The sequence below is a fragment of the Macaca fascicularis genome, chromosome 12 (genome assembly GCF_037993035.2).
Source record: "Macaca fascicularis isolate 582-1 chromosome 12, T2T-MFA8v1.1".
NCBI lineage: Eukaryota > Metazoa > Chordata > Mammalia > Primates > Cercopithecidae > Macaca > Macaca fascicularis.
In genome coordinates, this window is record NC_088386.1 from 105,766,546 (window position 1) to 105,784,096 (window position 17,551).

The window sequence follows — 17,551 nt, forward strand, 5'->3', positions numbered from 1 at the left end:
TTATAGACAAAAAACAAGAATATGCACCTTTTGAAAACACTGATCTTCAAAATATGCCTTTTTCACCTGTTTAATAGTATTTTTCTAAATTACAAGAGTAATGTAGAAAATTTGGAAAATAAAGCAAAAATAGAAAAAAGAACACCTCTTTGCACAAATCTATCATTATTTCCTTGCATAAATTCCTATGGGATTTATGACAATAATAAAATAATAACCGTTAAAGGTTTTTGATGCATCTCACAAAATATCCCCAGAAAAGTCATATCACTTTGTCCTTATAGAGTAGAATTGAAAAGTATCTTATTAACTAATGTTATTATTTTAATTGCCACTTTGAATGGCCAAAAACCACTTACTGTTTATTTTATTCACACTTCTTTGAAAAAGTTAGTTGAATATATGAAATTAGTTTGAACATCTTTCCATATTACTCATAGCATTTCTAGGCATTTGTAGCTTTCTTTGGAGAACTGTTTTTTAAACTCTTTCCTATCACAGTATGCCCATTTTATTTTAATTCTACCTTCATATCTGATGGTACCTTGCCGAAGGGAAATACACACCTGGTTCTTCTCCCACACGGGCAGTAATTTCAGCATCTGAGCCACCAACATAAAGATCTTTGATTTGTCTCCTGAAGAGGTGATGGGTTCATCTGAGCTGGCCACAGTCTGTATTCCAAGCTCACTGCAGATTTGAAATCAAGTCCCTTGATTTTATATCCAGTTATTTTTCTCATTCCACAGTTCTTACCTTATGCCTTAATATAATAAACCAGCTTAGCTACCTGGCTCTGAAAATGGATTGTACTAAAAATACAAAAATTAGCTGGCCATGGTGGCAGGTACCTGTAATCCCAGCTACTTGGGGGGCTGAGGCAGGAGAATTGCTTGAACCCAGGAGGTGGAGGTTGCAGTGAGCTGAGGTTGTGCCATTGCACTCCAGTCTGGGCGACAAGAGCGAAACCCCATCTCAAAAAAATAAAAAATAAAAAGTAAAATAAAAATACTCTCAATTGCTACTCTGTCATTCAACATAGGAAACCTTTAGTCTTACGTTAAGATCCTCCATAAAGGGATTGTCTACAAATGCAGCCCTGTAGAAGAGTGATCAACATCCCCTGCCTGTCTCTTAAACACCGTGTGACTATAAGCCAACAAAGAGATGTGGAATTGCCATTGTGTATAAACATTACTTCAAGAGGTTAGAGAAGAACTCCAGTGATCACTTCTCTGCTCAGGGACCACTGACTCTGTCTTCAAAGCTCTTGGAGCTCTTGGAATTTGTCTGGGCATAAGCATCATGATTAAGACATGAATAGAATAGCTATTTTACAGTGAATCTTCTTTTCTTCATTGTTCCTGATCCTTCATCTATGGAGGAGTGAGTTTTTCTTAATATTTTTCCAGTATGCTTTAGCTACTGTTAGTCAGATTTTATATTCAACCTTAGTAACACTATCAGCTCTCATAATTTTCATTCCATAACTTTGTTCCTACAAATATTATTAAGTGTTTATAGTGTGACAGATACTTGAGCTACAGAAATGAAGTAAGCCATATAACTAACTGGCTTATATGAGAGATCTCTTTCTTCCTCCTTTCCATGGTTCTGACTTTCAATTTTATTAACCTTATGAAATAAATGTCCTTCGTTTTTTTTTTGAGACAGGGTCTCGCTCTGTTGCCCAGGCTGGAGTGCAGTGGTGTGATCTCCACCTCCTATGTTCAAGCAATTCTCATGCCTCAGCCTCCTGAGTAGCTGGGATTATAGGCATGTGCCACCACGCCCAGCTAATTTTTGTATTTTTAGTAGAGACGGGGTTTCACCATGTTGCCTAGGCTGGTCTCGAACTCCTCACCTCAAGTAATTCACCCACCTCAGCCTTCCAAAGTGCTAGGATTACAGACGTGAGCCACCACACCCAGCCTAAAATAAATGTCCTTTTAAAAACAGATCAAAAAATTCTAGAAAGGAATGGAGTACTTATAAATTTTATTTGATCTTAATATTTAAACAGGAAATCATTGATATCCCCCCACATCCTAAGATGAAATAGGATTCTTTCCAGAAATTATAGATGTTCTTGAAGAATCATTCTGATTGAATGAAAAAAAAAATAGCTTAACTATACGCAGCTTGGAAATTTGGTAAAAAGACAAATATCCATGAAACTGGATCATGGGTATCCTAACATTTCCTGAGGACAAACTACTACATTTGTGTGATTCGTTCGAACACTCTTTATACCTGTGACCTTGCAGAAGAATTGCTATTAAATGAGCTTGCCTTTATGTCTCCACAGAAATCCTTTTCAGCCCGGGCTGTGTCCCGCTCCCATCAAAGGGCAGAACACATCTTAAAGAACTTGCAGCAGGAGGAAGAAAAGAAACGTCTTGGTCGAGAAGCGAGCCTCATCACCGCCATCCCCATCACCCAGGAGGCCTGCTATGAGCCCACATGCACGCCCAGCTCAGAGCCGGAAGAAGAAGGTGCCCTCTGCACACAGGATTTCTTGGGGGGCTGAGTCTCAGGGAAATAACGTGCTCTGAAATTAACATTGACAATTTTATGTGACATGAGGTGATATGCCCCCTTCCGTCTCTCTCTCACTTCCTGACACTAACCAAACTTTCTGAAGTTTAGAGTTAGCCATTTTCAGAGGTGGACATTAGTTACATTAAATGAATGACTTGAGGAACTGCTGAATCCAGTAGGTGTATTAAAGTAAATGCAACCAATCTTTCAACCTTCACAAGTACAGTTTGTCAGTTGGTATCAAAAAATGATTAATCATTCTGAATTGAGTGATTCTCTGCCCTGCTTTTGTAAAAACTTCAGGGGATATTTTCTGTCTTTCCTCTGTAGAGCTTTTTTAATTTTTATTTTTCCTTTTCTTTTTTTTTTTTTTTTTTTTTTGAGGTGGAGTCTCGCTGTGTCTCCCAGGCTGGAGTGCAGTGGCGCGATCTCGGCTCACTGCAAGCTCCGTCTCCCGGGTTCATGCCATTCTCCCACCTCAGCCTCCCAAGTAGCTGGGACTACAGGCGCCCGCCACCACGCCTAGCTAGTTTTTTGTATTTTTAGTAGAGACGGGGTTTCACCATGTTAGCCAGGATAGTCTCGATCTCCTGACCTCGTGATCCACCCGCCTCGGCCTCCCAAAGTGCTGGGATTACAGGCTTGAGCCACCGCGCCCGGCTATTTTTCCTTTTCTAAGTACACTCAAAAAAATTTAAGCCTTATGGTCTGAGAGCAGTAAGCATTTGTGATATAAGAGCAATGTGATAATGATAACTGTTTTGTTATAAAGCCAAAGTTCACATTCCCCATTTTGTTTGCCAGTAGAAGAAGTCACCAATCTGGCATCCCGTCGACTGTCTGTGAGTCCATCCTGCACCTCCAGCACTTCCCACAGGAATTATTCCTTCCGCCGCGGGTCAGTCTGGTCAGTGCGTTCAGCCGTCAGTGCTGAAGGTGTGTCCTCTTGCATACGTTTATTTCTCCTGACTTACGTGGTTTGAAACACTTCCTGGTTAATATCATTATCTCACTTGATTACACTGTCTTCATTAAATAACTTGTCTCATGACTTGACATTCTAAAAAAATTAGCATGACATTCTTTAAAAAAATATTGTTGATTTACCTCAGCAATGTCATTTTTAAGTTGGCTCTATTTTAATTACATTGCATGTAATCATATTGCTGAGGGTTCAGAATACATTATTCTAGACAGTTAATAGTTTTCCACCTAGCTACAGTATATCACAACCAACTGGGAAGCTTAAAAAAAAAGTTCCAACCATACCTAAGACCAAATCAAAATCTCTGAGGGTAAGACCCATCAGTGTTTTTAAAACCTCCTCAGCTGATTTCAGTGTGTGTCCCTAGTTTTTTTTTTGTTTTTGTTTTTAATTTTAACCATCCCTGTGGGTGTAAAGTGGTAACTCAATGTGATTTTTATTTGCACCTCCCTAATGACAAACGATATGGAGCATCTTTTCATATGCTTATTGACTATATGTGTATCTTCTTGGTAAAAGTGTGTTCATTCAATCTTTTGTCCACTTTAAATTGGGCAATTAGTCTTTTTTTTTTTTTTTTTTTTTTTTGAGAGGAGTCTCGCTCTGTCGCTCAGGCTAGAGTGCAGCAGCGCGATCGCGGCTCACTGCAAGCTCCGCTGCCAGGGTTCACGCCATTCTCCTGCCTCAGCCTCCCGAGTAGCTGGGACTACAGGCACCTGCCACCACGCCTGGCTAATTTTTTTGTACTTTTAGTAGAGACGGGGTTTCACCGTGTTAGCCAGGATAGTCTCGATCTCCTGACCTCATAATCCACCCGCCTCGGCCTCCCAAAGTGCTGGGATTGCAGGCTTGAGCCACCGCGCCCGGCCTAGCAATTCGTCTTTTAACTGTTAAATTATGAGAACTATTTATACATTCTGTATATAAGTCACTTATCAGATATATGATTTGCAAATATTTTCTCCCATTTCATAATTTGTCTTTCTACTTTCTTCACTTGATCTTAGCCAAAAGGCTGAGAAGTGAGTGTCTTTTTTACTTTCTTAAAGGTAACTTTGAGGCACACAAGTTTTTTATTTTAATTGAATCCAATGTGTGTGTTTTTTCTTTTGTCATTTGTGCTTTTAGTGTCATATCTAAGAAACAATTGTCTAATCCAAGGTCGCAAAGATTTACTCCTATGTTTTCTTCTAAGAGTTTTAGCATTTATATTTAGGCGTGTGATCAACTTTGAGTTAATATTTGTTATATTATGAGTTAGAATTTTACATTTAGATAACTAGTTGTCCCAGCACTATTTATAGAAAAGACTATTCTTCTCCCTTGAATTTTCTTGGCACCTTTGTCAAAAATCAATTGAACATTAGTATATTTATGGTCTTTCATTTCTGTTCTACTGATCTGTATGTCAATCCTTCTCTCAATACCATGAAATCTTGATATGCAGATATTTGTATAATTGTTATGTCTTTCTGATTGATCATTTTATCATTATAACATGCTCTGTTTTGCCTGTAGTAAAAATTTTTCACTTACAGTATACTTCTTCTAATGTTAACATAGATACTCCACATCATTTTTTATTGCTGTCTGTATGGCATATCTTCTTTCATCCTTTTCTTTCATCTTATTTGTGTCTTTAAAACTAAATTATGTATCTTAGAACATAACAGTTGATTCATATTTGTTCGTTTTTATCCATTCTGCTAATTTTGCCTTTTGTTTATTTAGTCAGTTTACATTTATTGCAGTTTTGGATAAGGTAAGATTTATGTCTGCCATTTTAATATATAACATATGCCACGTGAAAGACATAGTTTTATTTATACCTTTATCTTATAACTTTATAAGATAGTATGTTTTCTATAAAATGTATAACATATTAAAATAAAACATATTTATAATAGCTGACAAAATCTTTGTCTAGTAAGTCCAACATTTAAGCTTCCTCAGGGTTAGTTTATGTTGACTACTTTTATTTCTGTATATGGGCAATATTTTCCTGGTTTCTTATATGTCTCATAACTTTTATTGAAAAATGGACAATTTGAATTATATAATGTGGCAACTCTGCAAATCAATTGTCCCCCTTTCCTCATGAGGGTTTTTTGTTGTTATTGTGTTGCTATTTGTTTGTTTAGTAATTTTCCTTGACTAATTTTGTAAAGTCCCTAAGCTTTGTTGAGTATGAGCACTGAAATCCCCACTTGGTTGCATTAGTGGTCAGGTAATGATTAGACAGAGATTTTAAGTGCCTCGAACTAATAAGTCTTCCAGATCTTCCAGCCTTTACTGAGGACCACTTTGGATGTGTTGAGGCACATCTTCAGTGTTCCAGTAGTTTAAAACTCTGCCTTAGCCTTCATTTTTGTACTTTCTGTTTGTGTAGAGTTTAAACGTTAGCCAAATATGAGAGATCAGGAATTTCTCAGGTCCTTCCTGGGCATGTGCACAACATTGTACACATGTACAGCCATCTAGATACCCAGGAATATGCCAGTGATTTGCAAGCCCTCTAGAAATCTCATTCCCCAGAATTCCCTTTTAAGTTTTTTGTCAGCCTCCAGCTTCTCCCAACTGATATGAACACCTCAGACAGCTACGATGTTAAGTAATTGTTGCTGATTTTTTCTCTTCTTTTTTGTAAATGCCCTGGGATAAAGCTATTTGCACTAAGTAAGCTTTGAGTCAAGCTAAATAAAGACAAATCCTGTGAATAGGGATTTTCCATGGGGTTCTAGATAGGTCAAGTAGTGACAATTCTCTGGTGTTGAGGCTTTTAGGGAGCCCCAAAACTGCTCTGCCCATCCAGTGGCTACTAGGCTGCTGGTTTTCACAGCTACAATGGTTGCAAGGTTGTCAATTTTCAAGGCTCCTAAGGACCTAGGAAGAGGGAGAGGTGAGTAAGTAGGGCAAGTTAAAATGCCAGAAATACTACTGGTCTCACCAAGAGTTTACGTTTCTTTTTCCTTTTTTTTTTTTTTTTTGTTTGTTTGTTTTTTTAATACATGGTCCTCAAATAGTTCCAAGCTTTTGGTTAATTTTGAAAGCTCCGAAAAAAAAGTGTATTTCACAGTGTTCTCATTGTTTTTATGGAGGAACAGATTTCAGGGATCTATACTCCACTGTTCCAGAAGTGCTTGGCCCACTATATCTATATACATTTTTAAAGATTTCCGTATGCATCTTCTATGAGGCTGTGTCCAGAATTTATTCCTTCTGGTGGGTTCTTGGTCTTGCTGACTTCAAGAATGAAGCCACAGACCCTCACAGTGAGTACAGCTCATAAAGGTAGTGCAGACTCGAAGAGTGAGCAGCAGCAAGATTTATTGTGAAGAGTGGAAGAACGAAGCTTCCACAGTGTGGAAGGGGACCCTAGTGGGTTGCCACTGCTGGCTCAGGTGGCCAGCTTTTATTCCCTTATTTTACTTTATTCCAGCTTTTATTCCCTTATTTGGCCCCACCCACATCCATTGGTCCATTTTACAGAGCACTGATTGGTCCATTTTACAGAGTGCTGATTGGTCCATTTTACAGAGTGCTGATTAGTGCATTTACAATCCTTTAGCTAGACACAGAGTGCTGATTGGTGCAATTTTACAGAGTCCTGATTGGTGCATTTACAATCCTTTAGCTAGACACAGAGTGCTGATTGGTGCAATTTTACAGAGTGCTGATTGGTGTGTTTACAATCCTTTAGCTAGACACAAAAGTTCTGCAAGTCCCCATCCAACCCAGAAGCTCAGCTGGCTTCACCTCTCAAAGCCAGAACTGAGAATGACAGTATAAGTCTCTTACCCTCTGGTCCATAGGCCTTCTAAAATTCCAAATAGCCATGTAAGTTTTAATATGAGAATCAAACACTCACAGTTCTTTAGTGCTTTAGAAAAATGACATGTATATTTTCATATTAATAAGCTGTTAAATACCTTTTCTACCTTCCTCGCCTACTAAATCTAAACTTTTTCCTTTATTCCTATATGCAATTATATTTATTATTAATTTGTTATTGTATTTATCAATGAGGATGAAAACATTAATATGAGTGGACTATGTCATTCTTATCCTAAATGCATGTGTGTTTTCTTCTACCCCATATTACTGCTTACCATCTTGCACACACTTACATGCACACAACCAGTTGCATCTATGAAAAATGTCTTAGTCTCTGCTTAGAATTTTATCTTCATTGATTTAACATTCTGAGCTGATCCACATGTCCCAGAATGTCTGTGCTTTGCTTCTCTACCAAACAAGAATAGTGGTACTTGGAAAGTGGGCTGGTTTTTTTGTTTGTTATAAAATGCAGAGGCACTTTGTGTAATGTCATCTTTTTTAAAATGTTGGCATTTTCTCATTGGTAGGATTATGCTGTTAAATAAGTAGGCCTTGAACTGAGAAATGTTGCATTAAAATTACATTACTGAGGCCAGATGCAGTGGCTTATGCCTGTAATTTCAGTACTTTGGGAGGTGGAGGTGGGAGGATTGCTTGAGCCCAGGAGTTCAAGACTGACCTGGGCAACATAGTGAAGACTCATCTCTACAAAAAATAAAAAAAATTACATGTGGTGGCACACCTGTGTGGTCCCAGCTACTCTGGAGGCTGAGACAGGAGGATCTCTTGAGCCCAAGAAGTCGAGGCTGCAGTGAGCGGTGATCATGCCACTGCACTCCAGCCTGGGTGACAGAGTGAGACCCTGTCTCAAAACAGCAATAACAACAAAGAATTACATTACTGAGAAAAGCACCCTGATTTTGTCTCCCATTTTAGATGAGGAACATACCACTGAACACACGCCAAACCACCATGTGCCTCAGCCCCCACAAGCAGTGTTCCCAGCATGCATCTGTGCAGCAGTACTTCCCATTGTTCATCTGATGGAGGATGGTGAGGTGCGGGAAGATGGAGTAGCAGGTACAGTTTTGAACAGTTGGATCATCAGTGATATTCTTAAGCTGTTTATCTGATAGAAGACAGTAGGTTGCTCTTAAACACATTATCTACTGACCACGTGTTGAACTGTTTTATGCATATATTATAATTAAAGATTTCCAACATACTGCACTAACACTATCACTCTCTCCACTTCCTTCTCCCTCTACCTTTATGGCCAAAAAATTGCATTTAAAATAGATAGTTGGGTCCAGGAGCATTGTTTGTGACCAGAGAACAGAACACTAATTTGGCCACATAGAAATCAAACAGTCACTTTTAGCTATTAACTTGACACCACTAATACCATCTCTCTTATGTGATTACCTTTCCAGATGTACTAACTACCTAAAAAGAATAATTGCAAAATGAAACAATAAAGTAAGGGAAAACATGAGTAACATTTGTGATGACAAAGGTTAATTTCTTAACATTACATTTAGAAAAGCTCTTATAACTCATTCATAATTTTTAAAAACCCCATTAGAAAAATGGGCAAAGGATATAAGCAGGCAATCCAATGGCCAGTAACACCTGGAAACAACATTGTTGTTTAAAACAGTAACTAAATCTTACATTTTGGCTACAAAGTTGGCAAAGATTATTTTAAATGAAAATATCTATTGCTGGCGAAAAAGCAGGAGAAAGAGCATCCTCATACTTTGCTGATGAAGTATAAAACTCTGTACAAGCATTCTAGAACAGAGTTTCATGATATGTATCAAAAACCTTAAAAGTGTGAAAAATTTTTGACATAGATCTGGCTTCTAGCAATTGCCTGACATTCATGAGGGCTATATAAAGGACGTTGTACATTGATCATTATTTAAAATAAAAAATTTTAGAAAGACTATAAATCCCTAATCATAGTTAATCATAGTACCTCCATATGATAACATTCCGTGAGCACTGGAATTGCATTCTAGATGAATATTAATATAAAAAGTGTTAATATATTGCTAAGTAAAAAACCAAATATCAAAGAATATTTTCTATATATAGTACTATTTTAAAATACATGTAAGTTGAGTGGGCATGGTGGCTCATGCTTGTAATCCCAGCACTTTGGGAGGCCGAGGCAGACGAATCACTTGAGACCAGGAGTTCAAGACCAGCCTGGTCAACATGGCAAAACCCTGTCTCTGCTAAAAATACAAAAACTAGCCAAGCGTGGTGGCACATGCCTGTGATCCCAGCTACTCATGAGGCTAAGGCAGGTGAATCGCTTGAACCTGGAAGGCGGAGGTTGCAGTGAGCCGAAATCGCACCACTGCACTTCAGCCTGGGCAACAGAGTGAGACTCCATCTCAAAAAAATAAAATAAAATAAAATAATGCACGTAAGTATATGTTTCATGTATGTGAAAGGACATACTCCAAACCGTTAATAATTGTTTCTGTGATGAGTGGACTTCCCAGTCTTATTTTTCTCCTTGCGTTTTTTTGTATTTTTCATGTTTTAAGCATGAAACTGCCTTACTTAAGCAATGAAAATAAAAATAATATGAACATTTTGAAGTTTTAATTGATACATCATAATTGTACATATTTATGGGGTACAGTGATATTTCAATACCTGTATACAATGTGTAATGATCAAATCATGGTAATTAGCATATCCTTCACCTCAAATAGCATTTCTTTGTGTTAGGAACACTCACAATTCTCTCTTCTAGCTATTTGAGAATATAGAATAAATTACTGTTACCTATAGTCACCCTCCAGTGCTAAAGAACACTGAAACTTATTCCTGCTATCTAGCTGTAATTTCGTATCCATTGACCAACCTTTCCCATGCCTCCCTCCTGCCTACCCTTCCTAGCCTCTAGTTAGCACTATTCTACTCTCTACTTCTGAGAGATCAACTTATTTAGCTTCTACAAAGAGTGAAAACATGCAGTATTTATTTTTTTGTGCCTGGCTTATTTCACATGTAAAGATATTTTTGTAATCAATTTCAACGTGAGAAAAACTCATACCTATTTTAATTAGTTGTAGAGACACATGAAAGCTACAGCTCTGGATTTATATTTTTGTTAATATTATGTATATGTCCTTTAACTTTAATTGCATGGTTTGTTTCTGAATCAAAAATTGGTATCATTTATTTGAAATAAAATTTATGCTAAATTCTGTATTCCTACTTTTGAAAACCAATGGATTTGGGAAACATGTTCAAACTAAAGACCATTTGGTGTTTACTGGCCCTCTTTTTTACCCACCTGCTTTCTTAGTCTGGGCACTTTTGGACAATCTTAGCCTGACCACTTTTCCCACGGAAATAGCACTTTCTTTCTCATTAGGATTATTTATTCTTAAGACTTCCTCATTAGAAGTGAGAACCTAATTGTTACTGGCTCAACTACTTTATCTTGCTGAAGGAGATACTGTTTGAAGTATTCATGTGGACAGAAAAAAAAAATCCCTAATTCATATGCATTCTAAACCAAAACATATTTTCAAAAACCAAATAGTCCTTCACAGTTTCTCCATAAAATAAACAATAAACTATGACTGCAATTTAATAAGTGCTTACTACTGCTATTATTGGGGTGATTTCCACAACAAAGACAATTGCATATATTCACAGAGATATTCTTTGCAAAAGCATGGCTGATACCTGAAGACAACTCCTACACTTTTTGGTAACCTGTTCTTTACATATGAAAATGTTCAGAGACAACAACCAAGAGAACAAATATCTACCTTTCAAAAGAGAAAAGAGTTCACAGAGCCTTTTTAAGGCAAAAAGGAGATACTAAAGCTTGTAAATTGTCAAATACTTTATCTCATAGACTTATCTCCATTTAAGACAAATGTTCAACTTTCTTTCTCTTCTGAAGTGAGTGCTGTGGCTCAACAAGTCTTATGGAACTGTCTAATTGAAGATCCATCAACGGTTCTTCGACATTTTCTGGAAAAACTGACCATCAGCAATAGACAAGTAAATTCCTCTTCCTTTTTAGTGTAGCTCTGTGGCTACAAGTGTGAACACTGTTAAAATCATGCAAAGAACTTTGTAGTGCAGTGCATGCAACTCAATGCCCTCCAATACACAGCCAATAAGTACTTTTTAAATAATGATAATGATGAGCAATACTTAATTGCTGTTTTCTTTTTAATTTCTCCATTAATTCATGCTTCCATGTGTGTATGTTACATTGCTAGTGAGGATCCTAAAATACTGCAAGATTAAATTAAGTATAATGTTCCTACTATTGAGTACCTTCATTGAATTCTGATTGCTTGGCAGTCTGATACAGGTATGATTATTAGAATATGTTAAAATTTTTCATTAACCCAAATCCTGATTTGTCAGACCACCCTGTAAGAAATAATATGCCAAATAAAAGTAGTTTTTCAAGCAATGGCAAAATACAGCGATGATTAAAAATTATCTGTTCATTTATATACTATAGTCATATTCACTGGAAGGTTAAGTTTAGTTTCTGAAAGGTAAAGTTAATTACAGACATTTCAATCTATCCTCTCGTAACCTCTCTTTTTCTCTTTGACTCAAAATCTAGAAAGCAGAATTAGGAAGTTCACAAAAACCTGGTTTGTTTAATGATTTTTCAACATAGGTCCTCCTCACATTCCCATCATATCAGGCTACCATGGCCAATAGAGTTAACTAAATATACAACTTTCCTGTGACTTGCCTGTGACCCACACACACAGTGTCAATTTAAAAAGAACAAAGTCGTGTGCTGCTCAGTGATTTTTAAGTGTTAGCTCCTAGGAGAAAGGTATTCCAGATGGTTTAAATACTACTTAACAAGTATCACCTATACTATATGAAAATCTTGAACATAATTAAAATCAATATGTGGGCAAAAGTAAGAAAAATCCCTCCCCCAATCCCGAATTTTCAAGAAGTTAATTTTATTTTCTACAGCATGGCAGCTGAAGGAAACATTAAAAATTCCGTTCCTCTTTCAGGATGAGTTAATGTACATGCTGCGCAAACTTCTCTTGAATATTGGAGACTTTCCTGCTCAGACATCTCACATCCTATTCAACTATTTGGTGAGTTATAAATGTTCATTTCCAATTACGAAGCAGCACCATGATGAAAAGGTCTTAGGAGATTTTTTTTCAATAAATGTCCATTAATTATGTCACTAAAGGCAAATTCTGGTCAACTAAATTCACCTACGCTTCCCTATACTTTCTGTGTAGGGAAGCCCCTGCCTGGCATACTCTTTGGCATATGGAGGGCAGTCAATAGAAATGTCAGTTTCCTCTCTGTCTTCCTTTAGCAATATATAACTTCCTTATGTTTGTTCTTTATTTTGGTTTTCTGTTGAGAAAACATGTGTTCTTTTAGTATTTTTTCCTCTTTTCCTATCTGTGTTTAAACACACACACACACACACACACACACACACACACACACAGATGCAACTGTTGTCCTAGATGGAAAGTTTCTGTGTATGTATTTTTCCATGGCAGCGTCTATGACAGTTTTAACTGCCCTGGCAGTTCTTTCCTGATCCTCTGAGACTTACCAGTTCTTCACATTCTTTTTGTAAACCCCAAATGAATATGCAGTTTGGGGACTAGAACCTGATGACTACTGCTTGAAACTGCCCCTTAATCCAGGCAGACCAATAGCCAAATTAGTGTCTGTGCTGGGCATACTCCTTCAGTTATCCATATGCATATGCATCCCTAGCAGGGTGATAAATTTAACTCACACCACAACCCCCATGTGCAGAGAACATTTGTAATTCCTTTCTCTTGTCTAAGACTAATTTGGTCATCTTCCTCCTGAGTGTCTACTTGCTGGTTGCCAAGGGAAAAAATATGAATAAATATCCAATCCAGATTTAAGTTCAGACCAGTACCAAAACATAAACAGTACTTTTTGGTGGTTTTCAGTCTCTCTTGGATAAAAATGCATAGTCTCTAGGAATTCTCCCTCCTTCCCACTGCTTTTGTCTCTATAGCTATGTGGAGTTGGGTAGAATAAAGACCTTCGTTCACATCTTACCCCTTGCATTTTATCTGAGTCGTTCGTTTGTGAGACCATGTTCTTCGGCTGGTTGCTGGATAAGCACAAACTCAAGCCCATGGCTACTGTCACTCAAAGCCTGTCTGCTCCTGGAAGTGTTTGCTGGGAGATTCAACCTCCCCTCAGCTTCTTTGGGTGCTTTAGACCCCTTGAGTTCTTGCCATGAGTCCCATATGGCTCTAACATAGGAAGTCCACCAGCTACAGCAACCCGCTCAGTGACAACAGCCTATGGCCATTCTATCTGGAAAGCTTTCCAGCCAAACATCCACTACTTCTGGGTTCTGTCTACACCATACAAAAACCAAAGGTGGATTTGGAAAGCGAAATGTTAGGGCCTCCCTCAGTTTAAGTGTGTGTCCTGCTAAAATTTACACTGCATCCAGGTTGGTATGGAAGGAGCCCAAACAGGGACTGGAGGCGAGAGTGCTTTCAGTGTTTCTTTCGCTTGTCCGTGTACCTGCCTCTTCCCCCAGGTCACTGAATAGGAGAAATGCTTGCCCAGACCATTGCTCTCCTCCATTCTTTAGCTCCGCAACAAAAATATTTTTAAAAGACCTTGATGCCCAGATAGTTTTAAAAGAAATAAATCTCCAAATGCTCAACTTACAGATACGCACTAACACTTGTTGAGTAAATCTGCCATCTCAACCATTATTCTAGCGCACACAAGGAAGACCCGCCCCATCATCCCAGAGCTTACCAGGCTGCACTGACAGGCATGTAGGTTGGAGAAAGAATCTGTATTCTATGTTATTAATAGTTTTAAGAAATCGATTTTTCTGATTGATCAATGCACTTTAACCCATAGAATTTTCTATCTGGTCCTATGTTTTATAAATTTCTATTAAAGGTGAGAGTTGGCCATCCTTAGGGTGTCCAGCATTTAGAACACCAAAACAAATTAGGTTTGCAACTCTGATTCTTTCAACATAACTAGAAAGTTTTCCAGGACTACAAAATTTTTGAAGAAACAGTGGCTAAAACACACAAGAAAAAAAAAAAAGTACACTATTTCTTTCTGAATATTTGCACATTATTGAGTAAGATAATTGAAACTTATTTCATCAACTATTCCAATTATAGTCAGTCGTCATCTTATTTCAATGTATAGAATGCTGAACATATTCTACCTCCTATTAATAAAAAATAAATTTCGAATGAGACATGTTAGATGTCAACTTTAAAAAGTGCAAAAGGGCACACAGTTTTTCCAAATTACATTAGAAGGTATGCAAACAACCCAGCTGGTAAAATAATGTGCACAACAAACCTCATGACATATTTACCTGTGTAACAAACCTGCGCGTGTACCCCTAAATTTAAAAACAAAAAAAAGAAGACACACAAAAATTTTGAAGTTCACCAACTTAGCCAAGTAGAGTGCTCTTAGCTTTGAGACTATTAGACATAATCCAAGCTGCTAATAGTGCTTGGGCAAACTTCATATACAGATGAATTTTGGATGGCTTAAGTACCTAGCTACCAAGTGACATGATGCCTGGGTGGGGGGCGGGGGGAATGGTCTGCTTTTTTCTTAAGAATTCGCCATTTTAGTGATATATGAAAATGTACAGCAGCCTGTGTGGTCAGTTTTCCAGTTATGCCCTCTCCTGGTAACGTTGAAAGTGTTACAGAAGCATTTGAACGGAGAATACGAAGGCACAGAAGATCGAGTTTAAAACAAGAAAAGCTAAGGAAATGAGAATGTGAGCTCAGGATTATTGTAGCTTTGTGAATTCTTCTTATCCTGACTTCTAGGTAGGATTAATCATGTACTTTGTGCGGACCCCCTGCGAGTGGGGGATGGATGCTATTTCAGCCACCCTGACATTCCTGTGGGAGGTGGTGGGTTACGTGGAGGGCCTCTTCTTCAAGGATCTCAAGCAGACAATGAAGAAGGAGCAGTGCGAGGTGAAGCTCCTGGTGACCGCTTCAATGCCAGGTAAGCCACTAGTACTTTTTAGTAACATAACTTAAAAAAAAAAAATTATAAATAGTCCTTTGAAAGACTAAGAGGCTCGTTCATTCATGAGAAAATTTTCAGAGTCCTAGCCCGCAGTATTGAGTGCTTCAAAGAATTTTTGTTTAATATAATCAGAGGAAATACAATAGACCCTTTAAAAAGTCAGCGGTTGCCAGCTGAAAAGGGAGACTCAAAACTGAGATCCGCATGAATCAGTCCTTGAAGGGCTGCCAAGGTTGAAGATTTATTTAAGTCTATCGCAGAGAGCCAGCTGAACTGAAAGCTTTTTTGAGTGAATTTTTGGCAGTGCAAGGAGAATAATATTGTTTGTATGGCATGGACTCTAGTTCTTTGTAAACTCCATGAGAGAAGGCTTTATGAAAAATTGGAAAAGGGGAAAGCAGGAAGAAGGAGCATTACAAAAGAACATGAAGCATGATGTAAACTCAAGATACGATTCCTTTTCACTTCAGATAGCTTGTTTTGCCTTAAGACAAAGATTTTGACAATCCCTTTATCCTTGTGCAGTGACTAAGAAAATTTGAGATGATACATGTATTGAATAAAAGTGAAAGACAGAGTTATGTAGAGATGAGAACACAGGTTCTCTCAGCAAAGAAGCCTGTGTTTAAATCATAGCACTGCCATTTATTAGTCACATAACTAGTATTAACTGTGAAGAAGTACATCATTTCTCAAAGCTTTCTTTCCTTGTGTATAAAATAGGGATATAATTCATACTTCACGATTGTGAGGAATAAATGAGTTGAGATATGTGAAATACTTGCTGCCACACCTGGCTTATGATAAGCATTCAATAAATGATAATTGTGTATGTATACGTTCTGTAGATTATCCAAAAAAAGTAATCAGTTTTTATTATAGCGAAGAAACTCCTATTTTTAACATACTTAAAGACAACTCACTAAAAGTCAATGTATATCATAATGTTCACAAAGATTTGTAATTTAATGAATGAAGTAGAATAAATATTGTCTCAATCAGCCAAGAAGAATACAGAAAATGTAGCTTTAAGCTACATTTCAAGTAGTTGTTTTGGTTTTGCTAATATCTCTGTCTATATTTTCTTAACCTTTATTGCCTGGTCACCTCATCTAGAAAACAGGGATGTATTACTTGTTGCAATGCTTGAGGTTTGAAGTCTAACTCTTCCACTAAATAAATATGTCTCTTAAGTTATTCCATTTCTCTTTTTCCTCATTTGTAAGATAAAAATCATAATACCCACATCATGGGGTTGCTGTGAGATTTAAATACAATTATGCATGTAAAAGACAGGTAGAAGTATTGGGAACTTGGCCGAGCGTGGTGGTTCACTCCTGTAATCCCCACACTTTGGGAGGCTGAGGCGGGTGAATTGCTTGAGGTCAGGAGTTTGAGACCAGCCTGGGCAACATGGCGAAACCCTGTCTCTACTAAAAATAAAACTTTTTAAAAAGTATTGAGAACTCCATACCTATCACTTTTAATAAGTGAATATATTTAAAATATATATGTATTAATATTAAACTTCCAGATAAAAAATAAATAAATATATATGTAACTATGAATTAAGTATTGTAATTAACAGTAAAAACATCAGATTATTGTTAATATTTTAATACTTTATGCTTTGAAATACAAATTTTCCTATAGCAAAAGTCAGTTTATTATTCTTTTTATCTTTCGTAGGTACTAAAACCTTGGTAGTTCATGGACAGAATGAGTGCGATATCCCAACCCAGTTACCAGTCCATGAAGACACTCAGTTTGAAGCCCTGTTGAAGGTAGGAATGACTTTTAACAGAAATAATTTTTTTAAGGACAACGCTATGGCCACCTCATTGAAGATTCATTTTAGAAGAAAATGGCATTTTTCTATCTTTCAATGGATGTTTATGCATTTCTTTACTCTTCTAAAATCTGCCCCACTATTATTCCCTTATGCTATTTCCTTCCATAATTTTCCCCACTTCTACTGACTTTAGTCAGTAAACTGTCAGTAATCTGATTTTCAGGAACACAGTTCTGGGCCCAGATGTAAGTAGAAGAGACCTCTGGAAAAAAATCAACTTTTCCAAACTCATGCATCTTATTTCAGTGGAAAGG

At 37.3% G+C, this 17,551-nt stretch overlaps 1 protein-coding gene across 25 annotated transcripts in view; it reads left to right on the top strand.

Annotated features, from left to right (window-relative positions):
- Positions 1–17,551, top strand: part of UNC80 (unc-80 homolog, NALCN channel complex subunit) — a 230,607-nt gene that overhangs the window by 149,134 nt on the left and 63,922 nt on the right. For 16 of the 25 annotated variants that reach the window (XR_012421433.1, XM_005574149.4, XM_045367643.2 and 13 more), the window contains 7 exons: positions 2,309–2,495; positions 3,346–3,477; positions 8,300–8,443; positions 11,304–11,404; positions 12,403–12,489; positions 15,238–15,421; positions 17,135–17,229. Coding sequence is in view for 20 of the 25 variants with exons in the window: in XM_005574149.4 (XP_005574206.3) it covers positions 2,309–2,495; positions 3,346–3,477; positions 8,300–8,443; positions 11,304–11,404; positions 12,403–12,489; positions 15,238–15,421; positions 17,135–17,229 (930 nt within the window). In the remaining 5 variants the exon portion in view is untranslated. Of the gene's footprint in view, positions 1–2,308; positions 2,496–3,345; positions 3,478–8,299; positions 8,444–11,303; positions 11,405–12,402; positions 12,490–15,237; positions 15,422–17,134; positions 17,230–17,551 lie in introns of those variants that run through there. The other 9 variants (XM_065526003.2, XM_074009992.1, XM_074009993.1 and 6 more) reach the window with 3 other exon arrangements.